Genomic DNA, 22,283 nt, shown 5'->3' on the forward strand with positions numbered 1-22,283 from the left:
TCCTCAGACATCTGGGCTGGTCCTCCCTGGACCCTCCTCCTCCACCCTCCATCCCCCCTACAGTACCTGCTACAACAGAGTCTCACTCTCACACCCTCCACCCACTCAACCCTCTTCTCCACGTGCACTCAGAGGTAATCATTTTATCAGGTCTTCTTTTTGTTTATTCTCCCAGTAATTTTTATGCAACAAAGGAAGATGTGAATATATATTTATATATTTAAGAATATAGAAATGTTATACATAATATATACATACATTTTACATAATAATATTATATATGTTCCTATTCTCCCCTTTTCTTACACAAAAGCTAGCCAACTATGCACACTTTCTGCACCCTGCTTTTTTCTCTCAATATATCTTCAGGATTTCTCTGTTACAGCACACAGAGATGATCCTCCTAGTATGGGAGGATACAGCCATATTTGTTTATTAATCCCCTGTTGCTGGACATGGAATAGAGTACATCCCCTGTTTCAAGGGACTGAGTGAGACCTAGTCCTGCTGCTCTTCATCCAACATCAAGATTCCACCAAGCGCACAGCTCTGATCTCTGCCAAAGAGAGTCCAATGGGACTGGCCACTGCTGGAGCCAAGCCATGATAAAAGCACCAAGTCATGATGCCAGGTCCAGGGGGAGCAGCCCAGGTTCTGCACCTTCTTTTACTTCCAAGAGCCACACAGGAGCAGAGGTTATGATCCTCTAACCTCTTGCACCTTCATTTCAGTTTCCTGAATCACAAACCTCAGATCCTGCAGCCCACAGAGTTCACATCTTAGGTGGGCTCAGACAGGAAACAGATGCCACCATGTGTCAGTGACTAAGCTTGGCATTTCATCTAGTCATTCAACAAATATTTGGTGAACTGCTTCTAGGAACCAGGTGTTGTTCTTGGGGGCCGGGGGTGTAAATCACTGGATAAAACTCCCCAGCATAGGCAGGATGGGAGGAAATGTAATAGACAATAAAAACATAATAAATAAGTAAAATAAGTAAATGATAGTTTGAAGATAACAAGTGCTATGGAAAAAAACAGAACAAAGTAAGGGAGTTTGGACTGGAAGATGCAGGATGCAATTTAAATAGGGTGGTCGGGGTGGATCTCAGTGGCAAATCATGGCACATAACTTATTTTCTGGGCAACTCCTTTTTGCAGCTGCCACAGGTCAACTGTCATTACCATTGCCACAATTAAACTGTTGTTATCACAGTGTCAAGGTAATAATAAAGTATCCGAATGCTGCAGTTGTCTTGAGTTGTGTTGTTCTAGAAATTGCTTGAAATAAGTAGAGTGTTCACTTAGGGCTTAAAAACCTTTTTCGTCATAAGAATTTCTGTTGTTGAAAACTTTGACGCCATGGGGCTTAAGGGGTGCTCCAGATGGTCACGTCCACCATCTCCCCTATTTTAACTGAATCTCACAGAAGAAATTCAGCCTGGAAACTGCCTGTTCCTTTAAAGGCACAATTACGCCCCTGGCTGGAGATGGCCGAGTGAGACAGAAAGCCAGGTTACGCTATGACAAACATGTATTCAGCGTGTCCTTCCTATATTCCTGTCCCTGTGTCATGTCGCTGACTGTTACACTCACCCCCGCGTCCTGTAAGAAGCCCACACTCTCTCAGAAGCCCCGCACCTCGGCTCACGTGTGCGTTGAAGGTGGAGCCCAGACCAGAGCTTGGGCTTCTTGCTGCCTGAGTTTGTGGCCCCCACACACCCCACCACTTATCCCACCTCTCCAAACACAAGGGCAGACTAGTTGTGCCTCTCTAGCCCTTTCAGACTGGCAGCGCAAACAAAGCGTAAGTTGGAGAAAACCAAGCTTTGGTCTCACATCAATTCTCAGCCACGAGACCCTCCTGTGATGAGTGGATTTTCTCATCACAAAGTCACTGAGATCAAAAGTTAGGTTGCAGGTAACTTGCTCCTTCTCTCAGGTGTTCAACAAACTATGAGCCAGAGACCCTGCCAGATGCTGAGGACACCAAGATGAACAACAGTGGCCCTGCCTGCAAGGACGTGGCAGGGCCTTTACAGGAGATCCACAAGAGGTGAGCACGGGGTAAATGCTACAGTGGAGGCCATGGAGCATGATAGGAAACAGGCACCCAACGCCCCCTTCCTGCCTGGGGCCAGGGAAATCTCCCTAGAAGAGGGGAGTCAGCAGAATCCATGAAGACAAAAGGCATGTTCCGGGCTTCCCTGGTGGCGCAGTGGTTGAGAGTCCGCCTGCCGATGCAGGGGACACGGGTTCGTGCCCCGGTCTGGGAAGATCCCACATGCCGCGGAGCAGCTGGGCCCGTGAGCCATGGCTGTTGAGCCTGTGCGTCCGGAGCCTGTGCTCCGCAACGGGAGAGGCCACAACAGTGAGAGGCCCATGTAACGCAAAAAAAAAAAAAAAAAAAAAAAAAAAAAAAAAAAAAGGCATGTTCCAGTGGAGGACAGGGAAGGTGGTTCAGGTGGACGAAGCAGGAGGGCAGCCACGTCCAGACTGGAGAGCTAGTGGGGGCAGGGCCAGAAGGGGCTTCTCAGCATCTGAATCTCTAGCTACAGGCAATGAGAAGGTACCGCAGGGCTTTAGGTAAGCAGATGACAAGGCGAAGGCTGTGCTGGTATGGAGAAAAGAACAGTCTGAGGACAGGCTCCACTGGAGGCAGGGGAGAAGCTGAGAGGCCTGAGGCCGCGGCAGTGGGCACGAAATGTGGGTAGGAAGCTCTGAAGGAAGGGGACAGCGCACATTGGAATGGGTCAGAGGGCCTGGCTCTGAGCCTGGGCTCTCCACTCGCTGGCTTGAGGACCCTGAGCTACTAGTACTTATTTAATCCCTACCTACTTCACAGGGTTGTTGGAGGATTAACAGTGCCTTGTGAGCCATACAGCGTGGCAGGAAAGCCGTGCTCTCCGCTCACCCCCTGCACTGTTGCATCTGTAGACCCCTCGTCGCTAGGAGACTTACAGTTACCCTCACAGGCACATGTGTTTTCTCTGCTCACTTAACGTCTCTGACAGCTGAGTGGTCTTTGGTAAATCTGGTCTCCCTTTTGGACCTGGCTTCCTTTTCTACAAAACAAGATCATTGAATTAGAGGATCTCTAGGGTGCCTTTCAGCTTGAAGTTTTGTTTTCTTATTCATCTTGTATCCCAATTTCCAGGGTCATAATTTGTCAAATGAAAAATTATTGAAGGAAGAGTCACCAATAGAAGGAAAATAAACTAAGCTAACGAGTAACTGACACTGAAAACTTAGATGATAAAGTGTGTGTTCTTTAAAAGCCTTGAAGGCTCATATTAATAAGTTCCATTCAAAGACACAGTCATAAAAATTCAAAGGTGTTTTCAACCAAAAAAAATGATTCTCATGGATAACATCTGTGCTCCCAAAAGGTTAAATTATCATTGGCCCAGATGTTTACCCGAGAAAACGAAGACATGTCCACTTTAAAACTTGCAAAGGAATATTCATATAGCTTTATTTGTAAGAGCCAAAAAATTAGAAACATCCTAAATGTCCATCAGCAGGCGAGTGGATAAATAATTTATGACATATCCGTAAAATAGAATACCACTCAGCAATAAAAAGGACCAAACTTTTGATATATGCAAAAGAACAGATGAACCTTAAAATCGTATGCAGAAGGAAAACCCATAGAATGGGAGAAACTACTTGCAAATCATCTATCTGATAAGGGTCTCGTATCCAGAATTTATAAAGGACACACAATTTCACATCAAAAAGATAAACATCTCAATTTAAAAAGAGACAAAGGGCTTGAATAGACATTAAAGAAGATATAAATACAACAAGCACATGAACAGATGCTCAATGTCATTAGTCATTAGGGAAATGCAAATCAAAACCACCATGAGATACCACTTCATACCCACTAGGATGGCCATAATTTTTTTTAAAAACGGAAAATAACAAGTGTTGGCAAGGTTGTGGAGAAACTGGAACCCTCATTCACTGCTGGTGGGAATGTAAAATGGTGCAGCCACTTGGAAAACAGTTTGAAAGTTCCTCAATAAATTAAACACAGAATTACCATATGACTCAGCAACTCCATTTCAAGATATATACCCAAAAGAATTGGAAACAGATGTTCAAGCAAACACTTGCACACAAAATTCACAGCAGCATTACTCACAATAGTCAAAAGGTGGAAACAGCCCAAATCCATCAACGGATGGATGGAAAAACAAAACACTGTCTATCCATAAAATGGAATTTTACTCAGCAATAAAAAGGCATGAAGTACTGATACATGTTACAACATGGATGAACCTTGAAAACATTATGCTAAGTGAAAGAAAGCCTGATACAAAAGGCCACATATTGTATGATTCCATTTATATGAAGTCTAGAATAGGCAAGTCCACAGAGACAGTAAAAAGCAGATTAGTGGTTTCCAAAGGCCTGGGAGAGGAGGGAATGGGGAATAACTGCCTAATGGAGACAGGGCTTCCCTTTAGGGTGATGCAAATGTTCTGGAACTAGATAGTAGTAGCTGTTAAACAACACTGTGAATGTACTTAAAACCACTAAATCACACTTTAAAAGAGTTAAAATGGTTAATGTTACACGTATTTTATCACAGTTTTAAAAAATATTATTTCCCCAGAAATCATTACGCTGAGTGAAAGAGCCAGGCAACAAAAGGAGTACATACTGTGATTTCATTTGTATGAAATTCTAGAAAATGCAAACTCATCTGTAGTGCTAGAAAGCAGGTCACTAGGAGCTTGAGAGGAAGGGGCTTAAGGGAAAGAGAGAAGGATAAATTATAAAAGTTATGAAGAAACTCTTTCTATCTTTATTGTTTGATTGATGCTTTAAACATGTACAGCTTAGTGTACTTCCATTATACCTCTGTAAAATTGAAAAAAAACAACCAAAAAATGTTTTAAAAATTATCACTGGACGTCTAAATTCTTAGACTTATTAAATTTTTAAATACACTGAGGAACTCACTGTTTAAAGGATCTTTGCTATAACCCCTTTTGAAGGTCAAAAGCAAACAGTCTTTCCCTGATTTATTGATTCTATTAAGTCTGCTTTTTACATTCAACAGTTTCTTAAAGCAAAAGAACACCTGAAACAATGTCTGCTAAAACCATTCAAGAGTATGTCTGGTGGAGACTAAGTGAGCTTGATGTGGTCATGTTTCAAGTCAGAAATTCTTTTTGCTATTAATAGGAGCCTAGGACACTTTAATCACTGTTGAATCCTGGTTTTTTGAATTGGTTAAAAAATGGTCTGGCAGAGGCTCACTTTGCAAATCAAACGATCATATGTTATTATTTTAGCACATGCTGAGTGATTAGTGTTTATATACTCTCTGTAAGCATCAAATTCAGATCTTGCCTAACATGTATAACAAGCAGGATAAGACAGTGAATCAAATGCCAGAGTCAGATTTGCTCATGGAATTTAAATTGGGATGTGGATTTCAAAACCAAAAAGGAATACTTAAAGCTACAAGAAATGGAAAAAGGGGTTTTTTAATTGGACTGCTTAGTTTGTCTCAAATTAAATTGGACCTAGTTTCAAATTTATTTCAGCAGTTTTTTACATAATATTTTCTTTGCAAATAATAGGTTTTCTATAAATTATTTTGAGGATGTAGATATTTACATAGAGATGACATGATCACCTGTATTATATAACATCCTCCCATCCCAGCCCCACCCCACCAGTTCTTTTATAAATACTATTTTTCTTAGCTTTGCTGAGTCCTTTTAAGCTTGTGACTTGATTTCTTCATCTGTAAAATGGGGAGAATAACAGCACTAGCCTCACAGGATTATTGTTGGATTAAATGATTAAATGGATTATACATATATAAAGTGCTTAGACTAGTAGCTGACACACAGGAATCACTCAGTGAATGTTAGTTGTTATTCATGTTATTATTACTATTCCCTTTTACAGATGAGAACACTGAGGCTCAGGGTTAGTGGTGGCAAAGCTGAATGTAGAACACACAGCATGCCTGCTCCTGATTCTTTTCATTACTCCACACCACTTTCCCCACCCATACATATTTTGTGCATGAAAATAAGAGTACCAATCTGGAAAAGGCAAAAATAGCTGTGTAATTTAAATCTGAAAAGCATGAACAAACTAACTGGTAGTCACAGAGCAGTTCAAGGACTCATCCAGTTTAGGCTCCAGGGCAAGTCATCAGTCATTTTTAAAATCACCTTCACATAGTGATTTTGAAAAGGGGGATAAAAGGTTTCTGCAAAGAGTCAACAGAGCTTTGAGGATGTCCCCAAAATTGTGCGAGCTAGCAAAAATTACATACTGCCCATTCACTGCCTTCAGCATTAAAACAGATTTATATATTCACTTTGTATGGACATTAAAAAGTACTGCAGCCCGGGAGAGAATGTCTGCTGGAGGGGTTAAATGGAAAGTGGCAGGCCCATCGATTAAGCTCCTATCAAGTCAAGAGGAGAAAAAAACAAAGGATCCAAATCATAGCTACAGGCTGGTACAATGCAAACATATTTGCAAGGCTGTCTGATTTAACCTACATATACAAACTAATCCATTCTAAAGTGATATGTAGTTATTGTTCCAGTTCCACATATTTCATTGAGGAGATTTTTTTTAAATATGGTCAAATTAAAAGATAACACCACTAGCTGAAAGTTTGTTGGGAAACAGGATATTCAGAGGGTCTCACGGTATCACTCCCAAAGACAACTTACTAATCACAAAGAGAAAAATGTCCCGTAGTGACAGAGAGATCTGGCGGCAACCATGTTAACCAAGGGATCAAACTTAGCGGAACACACATTACCCGCTGTATGTGGATCCTTGCCAAAGTGCTTAACCTGAATCTGGTCATGAGGAAACAACAGACACATCCAGATCATGGTTCATTCTACAAGGCAACTAGCATGGAACCTTTGGTCACGAGGAGTAGAAAAGAGCAGGTACACTTGCTACATTAAGAGAGACATCATAAACAAACAAATGCACTGTGAACTTGAACCAGGGGGGTTTAAAACTCGCTATATGAGACATTTTTCTGACAACTGGAAAAAGTTAAAAATCAAGTGTTTATTAGAAAACTCATTTAAGTAAGACTAATTCTCTTAGCTATGATAACAGAATTATGGTGATGCAATTTACTTTCAAATGCTCAGGAGAAAACTATGTGATGCTCTGCTACTGTTTGGAAGGATGGAACAGAGCATGAGACACGCCAGAGAGACCCAGTCTACCCCCACGTGCAGAAAGACCTTTGCGGGGAGATATGGGAGGAGATAACATACGCAAAGATGCTTTTCAAAATTCTCTTTCTGGGGCTGAGCAGACTAGAGCCGGCAGATAAAAGGTCAGTTTATGAATGTTCTCCATTTCTCTCTCTCCCATTTCCAGGCAGAAAAAAGGGCAAATAGCAGAAAACGCAATAGATGGAAATATGAGGATTCTTATCCCAGCCTGCCCATTACCTTGCTGTGTGACTTCAAACAATTCTTTTGACTTCTCCCATGCTCACTTGCCTTACCTAGAAAAACAGGAGGGCTGGGCTAAAGCAGCTTTCAGATGCCCCCCAGGTCTAAAATCTAAGATGCTAATGGCTTAAAGACAGTCTTAAAGACAATGTGCAATACCAACGTGAAAAGTCTATTCCTATTTTTGTTTTTAAAAATGCAGGTAGTCGGCTTCCCTGGTCATGCAGTGGTTAGGAATCCGCCTGCCAATGCAGGGGACACGGGTTCGATCTTCCCTGGTCTGGGAAGATCCCACATGCCGCAGAGCAACTAAGCCCATGCGCCACAACTACTGAGCCTGCGCTCTAGAGCCCACGAGCCACGACTATTGAAGCCTGCACGCCTAAAGCCCGTGCTCCGCAACAAGAGAAGCCACCGCAATGAGAAGCCCGCGCACCACAACGAACAGTAGCCCCGCTCACCGCAACTAGAGAAAGCCCGCGTGCAGCAACGAAGACCCAATGCAGCCAAAAATAAATAAACAAAATAAATACATTTATATTAAAAAAAGAAAGTTTTAGAAGAAGAATTAGAGAGTTCATTAAAAAAATTTTTTAATAAATAAATAAATAAAAATGCAAGTAGTTCTTTTCCTCTGATTAGAAAATTAATACATGCTCAATGAAAAAAAAAAAGTACAAAAAGAAGGGATTCCCTGGTGGCACAGTGGTTAAGAATCTGCCTGCCAATGCAGGGGGACACAGGTTCAAGCCCTGGTCCGGGAAGATCCCACATGCCGCAGAGCAACTGGGCCTGTGAGTCACGACTACTGAGCCTGCGCTCTAGAACCCACGAGCCACAACTACTGAGCCCGCAAGCCACAACTACTGAAGCCCGCGCGCCTAGAGCCCGTGCTCTGCAACAAGAGAAGCTACCACAATGAGAAGCCTGCACACCTCAACGAAGAGTAGCCCCCGCTCACCCCAACTAGAGATAGCCCACGTGCAGCAATGAAGACCCAACGCAGCCCAAATATTTAATTAATTAATTAATTAATTTTTAAAAAACGGAAAAAAAGACAAACCACTATAATTACGCCACCTAGAGTTAGCACCACTGTTACTGTCTTTATATTTGTTCTTTAGATGCTTTTCCAGGCTTGCAGGCACTGGAACATGCTCATACACATTTTTTTAAAAACATGAGATCCCTGTATACATGCTGCTTGTAATTTTTTTTAGTTAACAATATTATATGGTTTATATTCCATATTAATAAATATAGAATAATGGCACCATTCTAATGGCTGAATGGTACATGATATTATACATGCACATGATTTATTTTCTCAGTGAGAAACATCTGGGTGGTTTCTAATTTTCTGCTCTTCTAGACAATGCTGCAATAAATATCTTATGTTCATCCTCATTATGTAAAGTCTCTAAATCAAGATTTAATCACACAACCCCTCTCCCTTTTCATACAGAAAGTAAAAAAATCTCTTTTCAAGTATCAAATAAAGGTTCTCCATAACTGCAGACTATCAGCAACCCTGCCAGCCCAGGAGGACGTAGGGGCCCGAGGAGACCCGGTCTTTAGAAGGCTCTGGAAACAATATTTGGTTTCTTCGATTCAAGGAGGCCACACGGAAACCTGAGGCCCAGCTTTTGGATAACCATGATCTCTTTGCAAAGTGTTTTTTGGCCGTGAGCTCTGGGTGCAGCCCACGCTGTGGTAACTGAACACACAGCATCGTTTACCGAGTCCTACTTGGGGCAGCTGGTAGGCTCTTAGAAACATCTGTCAGCCTATGCTTATGTTTTCTGCCTGTAAAAATAATAACGGGGCTTCCCTGGTGGCGCAGTGGTTGAGAGTCCGCCTGCCGATGCAGGGGACACGGGTTCGTGCCCCGGTCTGGGAAGATCCCACATGCCGCAGAGCGGCTAGGCCCGTGAGCCATGGCTGCTGAGCCTGCGCGTCCGGAGCCTGTGCTCTGCAAGGGGAGAGGCCACAACAGTGAGAGGCCCGCCTACCGCAAAAAAAAAAAAAATAATAATAATAATAATAATAATAATAATAACGTCACCAAACACACTCCTACCTGCCTGTGTTTAATACAATCAAATTTAGACACGTGAAAATTACTGGATCTGTCTCCCGAATTGAGAACAGTACTCTTTTTGCAAACTCAACTCTTCACTTTAAGATTCCAGAATAATTAACATTCCAAAATAATTGTTTTTGTTTTTTAAAGTTTCTAATAATTAGAAAACAGTATGAAACGCCCTCCTTTTCACTTACATTAGTGTCTACTTTTCCGTCTTAAAATTATGTCACTGATCCAAATATACTTTGCAAGTGTTGGAGAAAGCTTTTAATTCTCTTTTTGTGGTTATTATTGTTTCTGTGAGTGATCAACGTCACAAACATGTACCTATGCCCTTGACTAAAATGTAACTCATTCTCCATCAGATGTCTAGGAGGCGAGGGGAGGCATTCTACAGTGATAATCATTCAGCAATATTCCCAGGGATTCACATAATTTTATTCTTGGAAGGAACTGACACCGATCATTTCCAATCCCTGGAGAAGCAGGATTAGGAAGGTTAATTGGCTTGTCCAGATCACCTACTCCCAATCCAGGGTTTCCTTTTCCTCTCTGACCCTCTTTGTCAGAAACCCAATCATTAATTTACAAAGATGCTCATTTTACACTTGACAACACTGGGAAAATCCTACCTATCATTCTATTCAATGAATTCAAAATAAAGCAAAAGAAGTAACTTCGTGAAACGAATCCATCTTTAAAATATATATTACCTTGTCTACTCTTTCAGCATCATGACACTGGAGGTCAGGTTTAAGGGCGAGTCCAATAAGAACCAGAAACATATCTGGAAGACAGTCTATAGACAAGCTGCACAACTGAAAAGCATTTAAGATGTTCAGACAGCTGTGAATGGAGGTGTCTAGGTTCGGACCAGAGTGGATGTGGCAACTGAGAACTGGTGGGTCATTACTGTGATGGAGAGAAAGCAGGTGCAAAGAAAGGGCAGTAGCAAATGGCCCTGGTGCATCCCTGAAGCAAATACCCACATAAAAGAAGGGAAAAGTGGCGTGAGAACTATCTTCATGGGGTGAAAACCACCCCCAAACACAGGCATGACCCCGGGCCTTTTGTTTCTGAACACACGGAAAGATTTATTTGGCAAACTGAGCTACAAGTTATTAACGCATCCTCATACAACTTGCTTAACAGCTCCCTTTTTGCTCCTAAAGTACATACACATCAATATGTACCATCCCCCTGACGGAGCCGCTGTCAGCGAGTTGGAAAAGTTGCCTTGTAAACCATCAGGGGACTTATTTATCTTATAAAATCCAGCAGGAATTGTAGGAAAGGGGAGGATGACTTAACTCGGCTGTAACTTCTGCCACTGTAAAGACTTTATCCTATTAGATGGACATACGCATTAAATCCAAAATACCCCAAACTTGCTGTCTGGTAAATGTCGAAGACGGAAACCTTAGTTGGGTGGAATTTAAACAGTGGCCACCGTTGAGCCAGGCAAAATATCAGCCCACTGCCAATACCTCCTTGGTAGTGGCTGGAAACCAGATTCACATTCCTGATGGAAAAATGTGCCTTCTCAATTAAAGTCAGGATTTCCCAGTCTTCTCACTGGTGGGAACAAGAAATATGAGGCTTCCATAACAACACACACGTCACCAAGACCCAGCCAGGTTCATTATTAACCAGAAAGGGAATTGCCATGTGCTCCTTTCTACAAGCCACTAATTACGGTCTTTTGCCCCGATTCTGGAATAAGGACCACTTTACCTTCTGCAAAACTTTGCAACGCGCTATTCTAAACACAGCTACCATGTCACACACAGCAGCTGTGGATCCACAGCAACCTCCCCTGTTAAAATACACGAAATTGTATAAGCTAGACCATCCCAAGCAAAATAATTACTGTGGCAGGAAATAAAAAATCAGATTAAGTGGGATTTTTGTGGCACAGGAGACCCCGTCAAGATTTTGCCTAACAGGGGGACCAAGGAGGATGAAGGGAGGGGGAGCCCTACCTCTGAATTTGCCGCTGGAGTTTTAACTCCACTATCTCAAGCTTCTTCCATTCTTGCTTTCCAAGTTTAGTTCAGTCCGTTTTAATTCTATCCCTTGGTTAGATCTCAGTTCCTAACATTTTGTAGACTCTTGTTTATCAAAGCTTTGAATTGAGCTATATTGGTTTGTTTACTTGAGGACTGGCTGTTGTGGGCAGGGAGGAAATATTAGTTTAGTTGGAGTCAAGAACCTACATGCAGGGACTTTCCTGGTGGCGCAGTGGTTAAGAATCCGCCTGCCAATGCAGGGGACATGGGTTCAAGCCCTGGTCCGGGAAGATCCCACATGCCACGGAGCAACTAAGCTCGTGCGCCACAACTACTGAGCTTGCGCTCTAGAGCCTGCGAGCTACAACTACTGAGCCCGCATGCCACAACTACTGAAGCCCGCGTGCCTAGAGCCCGTGCTCTGCAACAAAGAGAAACCAACACAATGAGAAGCCCGCGCACCTCATCGAAGAGTAGCTCCCGCTTGCCGCAACTAGAGAAAGCCTGTGTGCAGCAACGAAAACCCAACGCAGCCAAAAATAAATAAATAAAAATTTAAAAGAATTAAAAAAAAAAGAAACTACAGCTGCAAGAAAAATAAATCAGAGAGAGAGAGAGAGAGAAACTGGATGATGGGGGATCATTTCACTGTGAGTCAATCCTGGTGGGGTTATTGTTCCCCCTTGGTGACTTACATGCATAGGCAAAGAGATCTTAACAGATCAAAGTCCACATTCCAACTGACAGATATGGGCTTTTTAAATTATTAATTTGATAAACTGTTAAACTGGTAACAAAAGAATAAGTGGATAGAAGAATAAAATGGGTAACAAAATTTGACTTCTTTTTTTTCTCCTGCAGCACTGGCATTAGAACAGCTCTTTGTACACCATAGGTATAGTCATTTACTGTGACTAATGGGAATAATGTACTACATTTCATAATACTGATCCCTTCGGCAATTTGAGAAAAACTCATAACTGGATGGCTACACTTACTATCTAAAAATACTTATCACAACAAACCCTCAAGCAAAATTTCTTTAAAAAAAAATACCCTTAATAGGCTTTCTAATGAAGCAAAGAAACTTTTCAGAATGCTAAGAAAAGAACCCACCCTCTCTCCTTCCCTGTTTTGGGTAAACGCTTAATCTTCTCAGATGTTTTCTCCTGCTGAATGCTTGTCTTACGTGCAATTTAAGATGGTGTTTAAAATTTTCAAAATTCCTTCTAAAAGTGTATCCCTGTTTCCCCTAAAAACGGACTCAAACTAATGTTAGAAAGTGGCACTGATGTTAGAAATTCCATCCTTCTTCCAGAAAAGGACCAACTATGAGTTGAGATAATGTCCCTTTTTGGCAAATTCTTATTTCCTCTCTGATTCTGGATGTAACTGTCAGCATGCCCATCACAGTGGGTGGACATCACACACAACTTGCCTGTGTATCACTCTCTAAGAGTTACATGGAGATCCTTCCAAATGCAAAATGTCTGTAGAATTATCTGCGATCAGACTGACTACTTGTAACATTTTCGGGACTAAATTAAGGAGCACTTTGCTCTGAAAACACAGTTGGCCAGTGTCCTAACGCGATGCAGAAGACTATAAACTTCAGCAATCAAAGCTGGATTTATATCTTCATAAGTCACAAACACATGCAGGTGACGCTAACTATCAAATGCTAAACCAAAACTTTTTCTATTTTCATAATTGATTTTTATTCATTTCATGCCAAAATAATCTGTAAAGGAAAAAATAAGTCATCTATATGCAAATTAAATATGCAATCTGATATCAAGCATTAGCCAGGAGTATTTCACTGCAAATCAAATAATTTAGGAAAATCACCTGTGTGCTCACCTCATAGATGTGTGTGCTTGTTTGGTTAATTTTCACCATGATTAGTACCACACTTTCTAACTGCATCTGACAAATGAATTCAACACAGCACACAGAACTAATGGCTCTGTTTTCATTCTGAAGAGAGTTTTAGAACTTACAACCTAAAATTGTAATTTCTGATGTTCATTATGGTTAATAAATAACTTGTTATAAATCAAGAATTAGGTTTGATTAAAATTAAAATATAAAATACTTTTGAAATAAAATATTGTGAATATTTGAGGAGATAAATCCTTGTAAAATGTTCACCAACAACATCAATGTCTTACTTCTGCTTATATGGAGTTTTTTTTAAGCTTTCAAGTTATTCTGATTTCCTAAACTCATCCCAAATCTCTTAAGGTGTTATTTATATTAGTTGTTGCCCAAATGGCTTACATAATGCTTCACATTTTATCCAATGATGTCTCCACATTGGCCATCTTAGAGAATGCACGTTTAAAACAAAGATCTTACAAGATATTAGTTATATGTGTCTAACATGGCTGATAATCTTCATAAGTAATGCGAATATTGGCCCGGAGTCAGAGGTTAACAAGAGCAGAGGGGTCATGGACCATGCTTGACTGAAGCTAACAATGCAACAGGGAGAAAACTAAATATACCTAAACAGGCCAAAGGAACTCCACAGTAGTTAACTTTTGGCACGATCTTCGTAAATACCAAGACTGGGTTCCATAAGACAAACAGCAAAGTCAGTCACATTATTCACTGTCACGCCTCATTCTCCTAAGACCAAATATAACATAGGTGAATAGGATTCTGTTTTTATTATGATCATGACTTTACCCAAAATGAAAACCGTGATTAATGAAGATCAGTAAATAGAGACATTAAGAAGTGAAAAAGGGGCTTCCCTGGTGGTGCAGTGGTTAAGAGTCTGCCTGCCGATGGAGGGGACACGGGTTCGAGCCCTGGTCTGGGAAGATGCCGCAGAGCAACTAAGCCCATGCACCACAACTATTGAGCCTGCGCTCTAGAGCCCGCAAGCCACAACTACTGAAGCCCATGTGCCACAACTACTGAAGCCCACCCACCTAGAGACTCTGCTCTGCAACAAGAGAAGCAACCGCAATAAGAAGCCCACGCACCATAAGAAAGGGTAGCCCCTGCTCACCGCAACTAGAGAAAGCCCAAGCGCAGCAATGAAGACCCAACGCAGCCATAAATAAATAAATAAATTTTTAAATTTATTTTAAAAAAAGAAGTGAAAAAATTCTTGTAATCCTTAAATGCTATGCAACATGAAGAATATTGATATCTTCATCATTTTGAAAGCAATCAAAACTTCTCAGCTTGGGCTTCCCTGGTGGCACAGTGGTTAAGAATTGCCTGCCAGGGCTTCCCTGGTGGCGCAGTGGTTTAAGAATCCGCCTGCCAATGCAGGGGGCACAGGTTCTAGCCTTAGTCCGGGAAGATCCCACATGCCACAGAGCAACTAAGCTTGTGTGCCACAACTACTGAGCCTGTTCTCTAGAGCCTGCAGGCCACAACTACTGAGCCCACGTGCCTAGTGCCCTGTTCCGCAACAAGAGAAGCCACCGCAATAAGAAGCCCGCGCGGCGCAACAAAGAGTAGCCCCCGCTCGACGCAACTAAAGAAAGCCCGCCTGCAGCAATGAAAACCTAATGCAGCCAAAAATAAATTAAAAAAAAAAAAAAAGAATTGCCTGCCAATGCAGGGGACACAGGTGTGAGCACTGGTCCGGGAAGCTCCCACATGACACAGAGCAACTAAGCCTGTGCACCACAGCTACTGAGCCTGCTCTCTAGAGCCCACGAGCCACAACTACTGAGCCCACGTGCCACAACTACTGAAGCCTATGGGCCTAGAGCCCGTGCTCCACAACAAGAGAAGCCCCCAGTAACGAAGGGTAGCCCCCAGTCACCACAACTAGAGAAAGCCACGCGCAGCAACAAAGACCCAATGCAGTCAAAAATAATAAATAAATTAATTTAAAAAACACAAAACTTCTCCTCTTATGAATTGCATTATAACCTTACTCAAATAACTAGAAAAAGTGCAGGTTCCCCAATACAATGTATCTAACATGCCATCCATTAGAGGAGAATTTCACCCAAAGCTCTAGCTCACACAATTCTCAAATCAAGAGGAGCACAACTCATTTTGCAGCTGAGGGCAAGCTCCCCGCTACATTTTCTCAAAGATGGCTGATACAAACAGCACCTCATAACTACATAAAAATGGCTGCTCAGATTAAATTATGCAAACGCAGTTTCAAAATAACCTGCTCAAGTTTCAGCCCATAAAAGATGGACCTGCAAGGCGTTTGCCATGTTATGTCTGCTTCCCATGGAATTTCAGTGGGTACTGAGGGGAGTGCAAACCCCAAATCATCCTTATAAATAAAGACTTTGAAACATAAGCGCAAGGACATGGGGAGGGGGAAGGGTAAACTGGTACAAAGTGAGAGAGTGGCACTGACATATATACACTACCAAATGTAAAATAGCTAGTAAGAAACAGCCGCATAGCACAGAGAGATCAGCACAGTGCTTTGTGACCACCTAAAAGGGTGGGATAGGGAGGGCAGGAGGGAGACACAAGAGGGAGGGGATATGGGGATACAAGTATATGTATAGCTGATTCACTTTGTTATACAGCAGAAACTAACACAACAATGTAAAGCAATCAATTATACTCCAATAAAGATGTTAAAGAAAGAAACGTAAGTGCACAAACATCAAATCCCATGAGCACATTCACCAGCCTTGGACCTGGTGCCTGAACACTGATCTGTCACCAATGCAAAACAAGGCAGAGCCATCAGGCACCTCTTTGAGGTCTCCACCCTGGACTGCTAGCCGAAGGGGCCATCTTTGAAGAGCTCAGGCTTATCTACTAAAGTAAAATATTCCAGGGGTGGAATTTTCAAAATAGGGGTGAATTTACAGGGTAAATTATTTATTACATGAGGTAACTGAAATACACTTGAAATGATCCATCTCCCACAAAAACGGCCTTTATTTTCAACCTGGCAACATTTCAAAATCAGTCACCCCTCTACAAAGATTTTTCTATGAACATAAAATTCTTTTTTTTTCCTAATTAAAAGTAAATGATAGGAAAATGCAGGGTGACTACAATACCAAAGCAAACTCAACGTGCACCCTAACTTCAAGCCCCAAGACACTGGCCAGTAAGAAGCACATGAGATGTTTCCCAGTTAATAATCAGTCAATTAGGGTTTTTTTTCCTCTTTTACTAAATAAACCTCAGGTTTTAAACATTTTTTTCTCTGTTAGTTTATATTTATGTTAAGGACTAAAGAGAAATTTTAAGCAATGATGTACTTAAACTTCCATTATATTTAGTAAATCTTAGCTGAAATTTGCAAAACAAAGGGAACAGAATAACAATATAAAATATTTACAGTTTCAAATAGCTACTTATAGGTAGTTGAAAGTTATATAAAATCAAACTAAAGCAAAAAGTTGCCATAAAGGGAGCTTTTAATATTCTACCAGTCAAAAAAAAGGGAACCATTTTGTCCTGAAATACGATACAAGCGTTCTTTGATGTCAAACTTAAATTTTCACTATTCTATTACATAAGTCAGTCTTAAAAACAATATTTACTTCCATTTATGCCCCATCACTGGTTATTTCTCTTACTACATTTTAATAAGTTTATGTAACTCAAAGCAGTGCCGAAAAACCCCTGCTCGGTTCCATAGGATTGATTTTGCTGTGCTTGGGTGTATTTCTTTAATTTTCTCCAGTTTCGCCCAAACACTCATCATTCAGACTTTCCAACACTAACTACACTAGTTTTGAGGACTTCATTACAAGCTGAGGGAAACTTCTCGGAGAATAAAGATCCTTCAAACAAACCAACATTCTAGGCCTTAAACTGTCCAACAAAATCTCGAAAGAATGAACGAAGCCTCACCGTTTTACTTTTATGTCTTCCAAATGGGCTGAAAGAGCTTCTCAGAGCCTACTGACCACCCCCAATCTACTCGACGCATTGGGACGGCCGGCCCGGAAAACTCGCGACCCAAGTCGCACAGTTTCCTACGAATCACAAGATGGTAACTTTAATGGAAAACGGTTCCGCGGCTAGAAACTCTTCGCAAGGGCCTTCTTGGAAAGTGTAAACACTTCTTGCAGGACAAAGCAAAAATACGTTGTCTACAAACCCTCACCACCCTTTTCACCCAACATCACTGTTTGACTTCATGGGCACCATTAAGGGTGGTTTCTTCGGGCGGCGTTTTACTTACACGCCCTCCAGCACGCGCGCGCACACACGCACGGCTCTCCATATGTTCCAGCGGCCTCTTGGGACTAGAAAGATGAAATATAGTCCCTGGGCCATTTCCCCCCAGTTTGAGTTAATTTAGTTCAAAATACCCGGTAACGTCCCCGAAGAGAAGAGACAGGGGATGAGGTAGAACAAAATTATTTTCCCCAAATAGCTTGGCTTCCCTCGCCCTAAACTCACAAACAGCCAGAATGACACCGACTCTGCCGAGAGGGCGGGCAAGAAGACTTCAAACGCAAGGCGGCCGAGAGAACTTTAGCGGGAACGGGAGAGAGGAAGCCACAAAAGGGGGCGCCCGGGGTTTGTCCCCCAAGCGCACCCGGGTCCCCGTTCCCCCTTTCCTCCTCTTACTTTTGGATGATCTGGGGTAGGCCGGCTTGGGGCGGAGGCGGTGGCGGCGGCTGCATCCCTCTCGGGCCTGGGGGCGCTGGGGGCGCCGGGGCACCAGGCACGCTGTGCGCATCTCTGTCCGGTTGCTCGGGGCCGCTGGGCTCGGCGTCCTGGCTCATGGCTGCCGCCAGCACCTTGCGAAACGAGACCGGCCCGGGCTCGCGGCGGGAGAGCGCGCGCGAGGGGCGGCCCCGGGGCGCGGGCGCTCACTGGCCGGGGTCCCCGTGCCCAGTCCCCTTGTCCTTCCCGGTTGCGCGGGGAGGAGACGCGAGGGGCGGGGAGGAGGCAGTCCCGGCGGCCCCACCTCCTCCTCCTCCTCCCCCTCCTCCTCCCGCGGGTCCCGCTCGCCCGGCCGGGCCAAACAGAGGTAGGGGCCAGGGGGCGTCTCCCAGCCAGCAGGAGCCCCTGGGCGCCCGGGTGGTCGGGGAAGCTCTGCCCGCCGTTCGCCGCCCGCCGCCGCGCGCCCTCTGGGTCCCCGGTCCGGCGCCCCGCAGCTCAGTGCAACCGCGTGAGGCGGCGAGACGCACGCCAGTCCGCCGCCGGACGCCGAGTTCTCGCCTCTCCCGCTAGCGGGGCGGCCTCCGGGCTCTCCCCCGGGACCGCGCGCGCGGCTTCGCGCGCTCCTGCCAAGCGGGGCGGACCAAGCGCGCCCCGGGCGTCTGCGCTCTTCGCCAGCGCAAAGTGCGCGGGGCTTGGCACCTTCCCGCGACTGGAGCTGGGCCAGCGCCACTGGTGGCTGAGGGGCCCGACCCCGCGGGGGAAAAGCCCGGAATTCCCGCAGGTCGGTGGGACTGGTAACCCCAGGTCTTAGATGACCGGGCCCGAGGGCTCTCCAAACTGGCCCTTCCAGCTGCTGATTTCAGGGGTCCCCAGAAGCAGCCGGCGAGGCCGCCGTGATTTCTCTTCATTTATTTCCTCACTTCTCTAAAAGACCTGCCACGATCCCGCGAGCGCAAAGACAATACCACGTATACGTTTTATTCTTGTTATTTATTGCCCAGATCTCAGTAGGAATGTAAAGGATGAAAAGGAGTTCGGTGACATCGCACCCCCAAGATCACTGCCTCTGAAGCTCTGTTGGTTGCTGGGGAGCCAGTGTGCGCCTCTTCACCTGCACACACCGGTTCACAGTTGTGGACGCAGGAATCCTGCGCGGAAGAGTCACCCCGCAAAGTGTAGTGTGATGTCCTGGAGCAAGGGTAGAGGTCTGGAGAGGCACCTGGTGCCACAGAAACATCCAGAAGCTGGGCAAAGACCTCGGAGAGTGGTTACTCTGGAGATCCTTACCCTCCGTCGGGCACACGGCTTTTTAAATCCTGACACAGGCAGCACCGAAAAGCGTCCATTGGATGGCTTTTTAAATCCTGACACGGGCAGCACCGAAAAGCGTCCCTTGGGGGGTGCGTTGGAAGCCAGAGCGCGCGTCAGTGTGCCCCACGGCCCTTGAAGAAGTTTGCTGAAGGTGTCAAGCCAACCCATCCTCCTCCCGCAGCCACGTGAAGGAAAATTCTGGAGATGGGTTCTCCGGGACCGGCAACTAATTAAATTCCCTGAAAGATGCTTTCTTCTCTCCCTAGACTGTGAGTTTCTGTCAACTTCCCTGCCAGTTTCAGGAAGGTAAGCCTCCCTTGATTGCTGTCATCCTACTTATATCTTTCCCTCTCCCCCCCCGCCTCCTATACATAAAATGCCCTGTCCACTCTCACCCTTCTTCTCTCTCTCTCTCTCTCTCCCTCCTTCACCTACAGATAAAATGGTACATCAGTTCCTTGTATTCATAAAAGTAATCACAATTTGCAAAATTGAATCTCACCAGAAAACCCAGGTAAAGAGGTACTGATTGTTTATTCATTTCACAAATGAGGTAAGTCAGGGTGATGTTTCCAACTATATATGGCTAGTAAGAGGCCGTCCCAAAAAGAGTCTTCTCGGGCTCTGGGAGTGGTTAGTTCATCATCTTTAGTTTCTATCATTGAAGTCCTGACTATGGTTTCCATAAAACTCCACCTTCCACTGCTCCCCTACCTCCTTGGTTGAGGGAAATTATCTGAAATTAACATTGCAACTGTCCCAGAAACTAAAACTTTCCATATGCTTGCATTAAAATATCACTCTGAGAATCCCCCAAAACCTTTGTGAAAAAAAGCTTTGTAGTCAAAAAAAGACAGATCAGCAGTTTTTACCAGAGAGGTTGAGTGACTCAGTCTCTGAGTGTCAGTTACCAAATATGTAAACTGGCAGGGATGAGACCCGGACTTGCACAGTCACTGTTAGGATTAGAGATAATGTAACTTGCACATTTGGTGCAAGAGATATTCAATCTGGCAGGTGTCACAAACATGATTCCTTATATTCCAAACTTGTAGCCAAATAGCACAACAGAACTCAAACTCCAGGAAGCTGAATGCCTGGAAGTCACAATATTAATATAACTTAATCCATTCTCATAACATTTTTACTGGCACAAAAAACAAAGGAAGAAAGGAAGGAAAGAAGGGAGGGAGGGAGGAAAATAAATGAAGGAAGGGAGGGAGAGAGGAAAGGAAATTCGTATTATACAAATGCACCTCTCTACATCTCAAAAATGGTGTATTAGTTTTGTGACAAAATAATAACAGTGGGTAAATCTTGGGTATTCATTAGACCTTTCTTTCATCCTTTCTGTAAGTTGAAATTTTCAAAAAAAAGGAAAAAAATAATAATTCACAAAGTGTTTTTAAGAAGCCCCATTTCCATGAGTATAGCTTAATGTTTGCAGTTTATGTATTATGTAAGAACTGAAATTTGAATCGAAGCAGATGTGAAGGTTGAGGGAAACACTGCAGCAAAAACCTAAAGCTAGTTCCTGTCCTATCTCAGATCCCCTCAAAATGTTGTCCAGGATAATAATGAACAAGACTTTCCATTTTGCAAGTCAAACATTAAGTGTATTAAGCAATTCCAATGAAAAATATTTATTAACTTCATGTCGTTTCACTCCTTTCCAGGAAAAATGAGACAGACCCCTGGCTGGGGTTGCAGCCATGTAAGAATCTTTAGCAGTCTTGCTTTTGTGGGTCTGCCCTGTGTCATCACCACCCCCATCACACTAGGATGTGCTTTACAGTTACTGAAGTGAGGGAAAGGCGGGGGTGGGGGGGGGCGGTCACCCGACTTGACAAACGGGGAGGGGAGGGCTGGTAACATCTCTGTTCCACTCTACAGAAGCATTCTGTCCCTGCTGACATACCAGTAAACTGTGATCAGGAAGTGAGGCTTTTGCTGTCTATGAACATATTGAACATTTCACAGGAGTCGGCTGCTAAATGCTTTCACAGATTATTACTTACTTCATACTCACAATAATCCCATGACGCAGCTACTGTTACCTTGTTTTAGAATTGAGGAAACTGAGGCTAGAGGGCTATAAGAACTTGCCCCAGGTCACCTGGCTTTTAAGAGGCAGAAGCAGGACTGCGGTTAGGTCAGTCTGACCCCAAACCTCTCCCACTGCCTCAGTGGCACACCTAGACCTAAGATGCCACCTGTCTTCTTTTGCTGTGATACTGCCTGCATCTTCCAGTGAATGTAAAATGCCCCCTGCCTTGTGATTCAACTCTGCCACTCATATGTATCCGAATCAGTCAATTAATAGGCAGGATCCAAATTGACGTCTTATAAACAAGAAAATTTAAAGAAATTAAGCAGCCTAGCAGTGGGTAGTAGAAAGGAGCAGGAACTAGAAGCCAGGTCTCTGTCACTCTCAAACTTGCCAGGGATTCTGGCACTCTGGTTTGTTTTGTAATATTAATAAATGTTTACTGGGTTCCAGACAGTGGTTCTAGGGAGCTTTCTGATGCCTTATTTCATTTAATATCACCAGTTTGCAGACAGAGAAGCTTAATGAACCTGCCCGAGGTCACAGGGATAATAAATAGTGGAGCTGAAGTTCAGACCCTGGTCTAACTCCCTGCAACTCCCTGCCCTCTGTTCAAGGTGATTGTGAGCATTCATCTCTGCAGGTGGAATCATTTAATATGTACTGCTATTCCACATATGTATATTACTACTATTTTTTAATGACAATTTACTTAGTAGATTATAAAGTTTGATAATACTCAGAACTGGTGAAAATGCAGGACACAAACATTCTCATATA

General features: G+C 43.5%; 1 protein-coding gene across 1 annotated transcript in view; it reads right to left on the reverse strand.

Moving 5' to 3' along the window:
• Nucleotides 1-18,273, reverse strand: part of RBM20 (RNA binding motif protein 20) — a 212,553-nt gene extending 194,280 nt beyond the window's left edge. Inside the window, exon 1 of the mRNA XM_081243872.1 lies at nt 18,107-18,273. Coding sequence (XP_081099998.1) covers nt 18,107-18,264 — 158 coding nt within the window. The 5' untranslated portion in view covers nt 18,265-18,273. The remainder of the gene's footprint in view (nt 1-18,106) is intronic.
• Nucleotides 18,274-22,283: the final 4,010 nt, after the last annotated feature.

The sequence above is a fragment of the Mesoplodon bidens genome (genome assembly GCF_964165515.1).
Source record: "Mesoplodon bidens genome assembly, chromosome: 1".
Classification (NCBI taxonomy): domain Eukaryota; kingdom Metazoa; phylum Chordata; class Mammalia; order Artiodactyla; family Ziphiidae; genus Mesoplodon; species Mesoplodon bidens.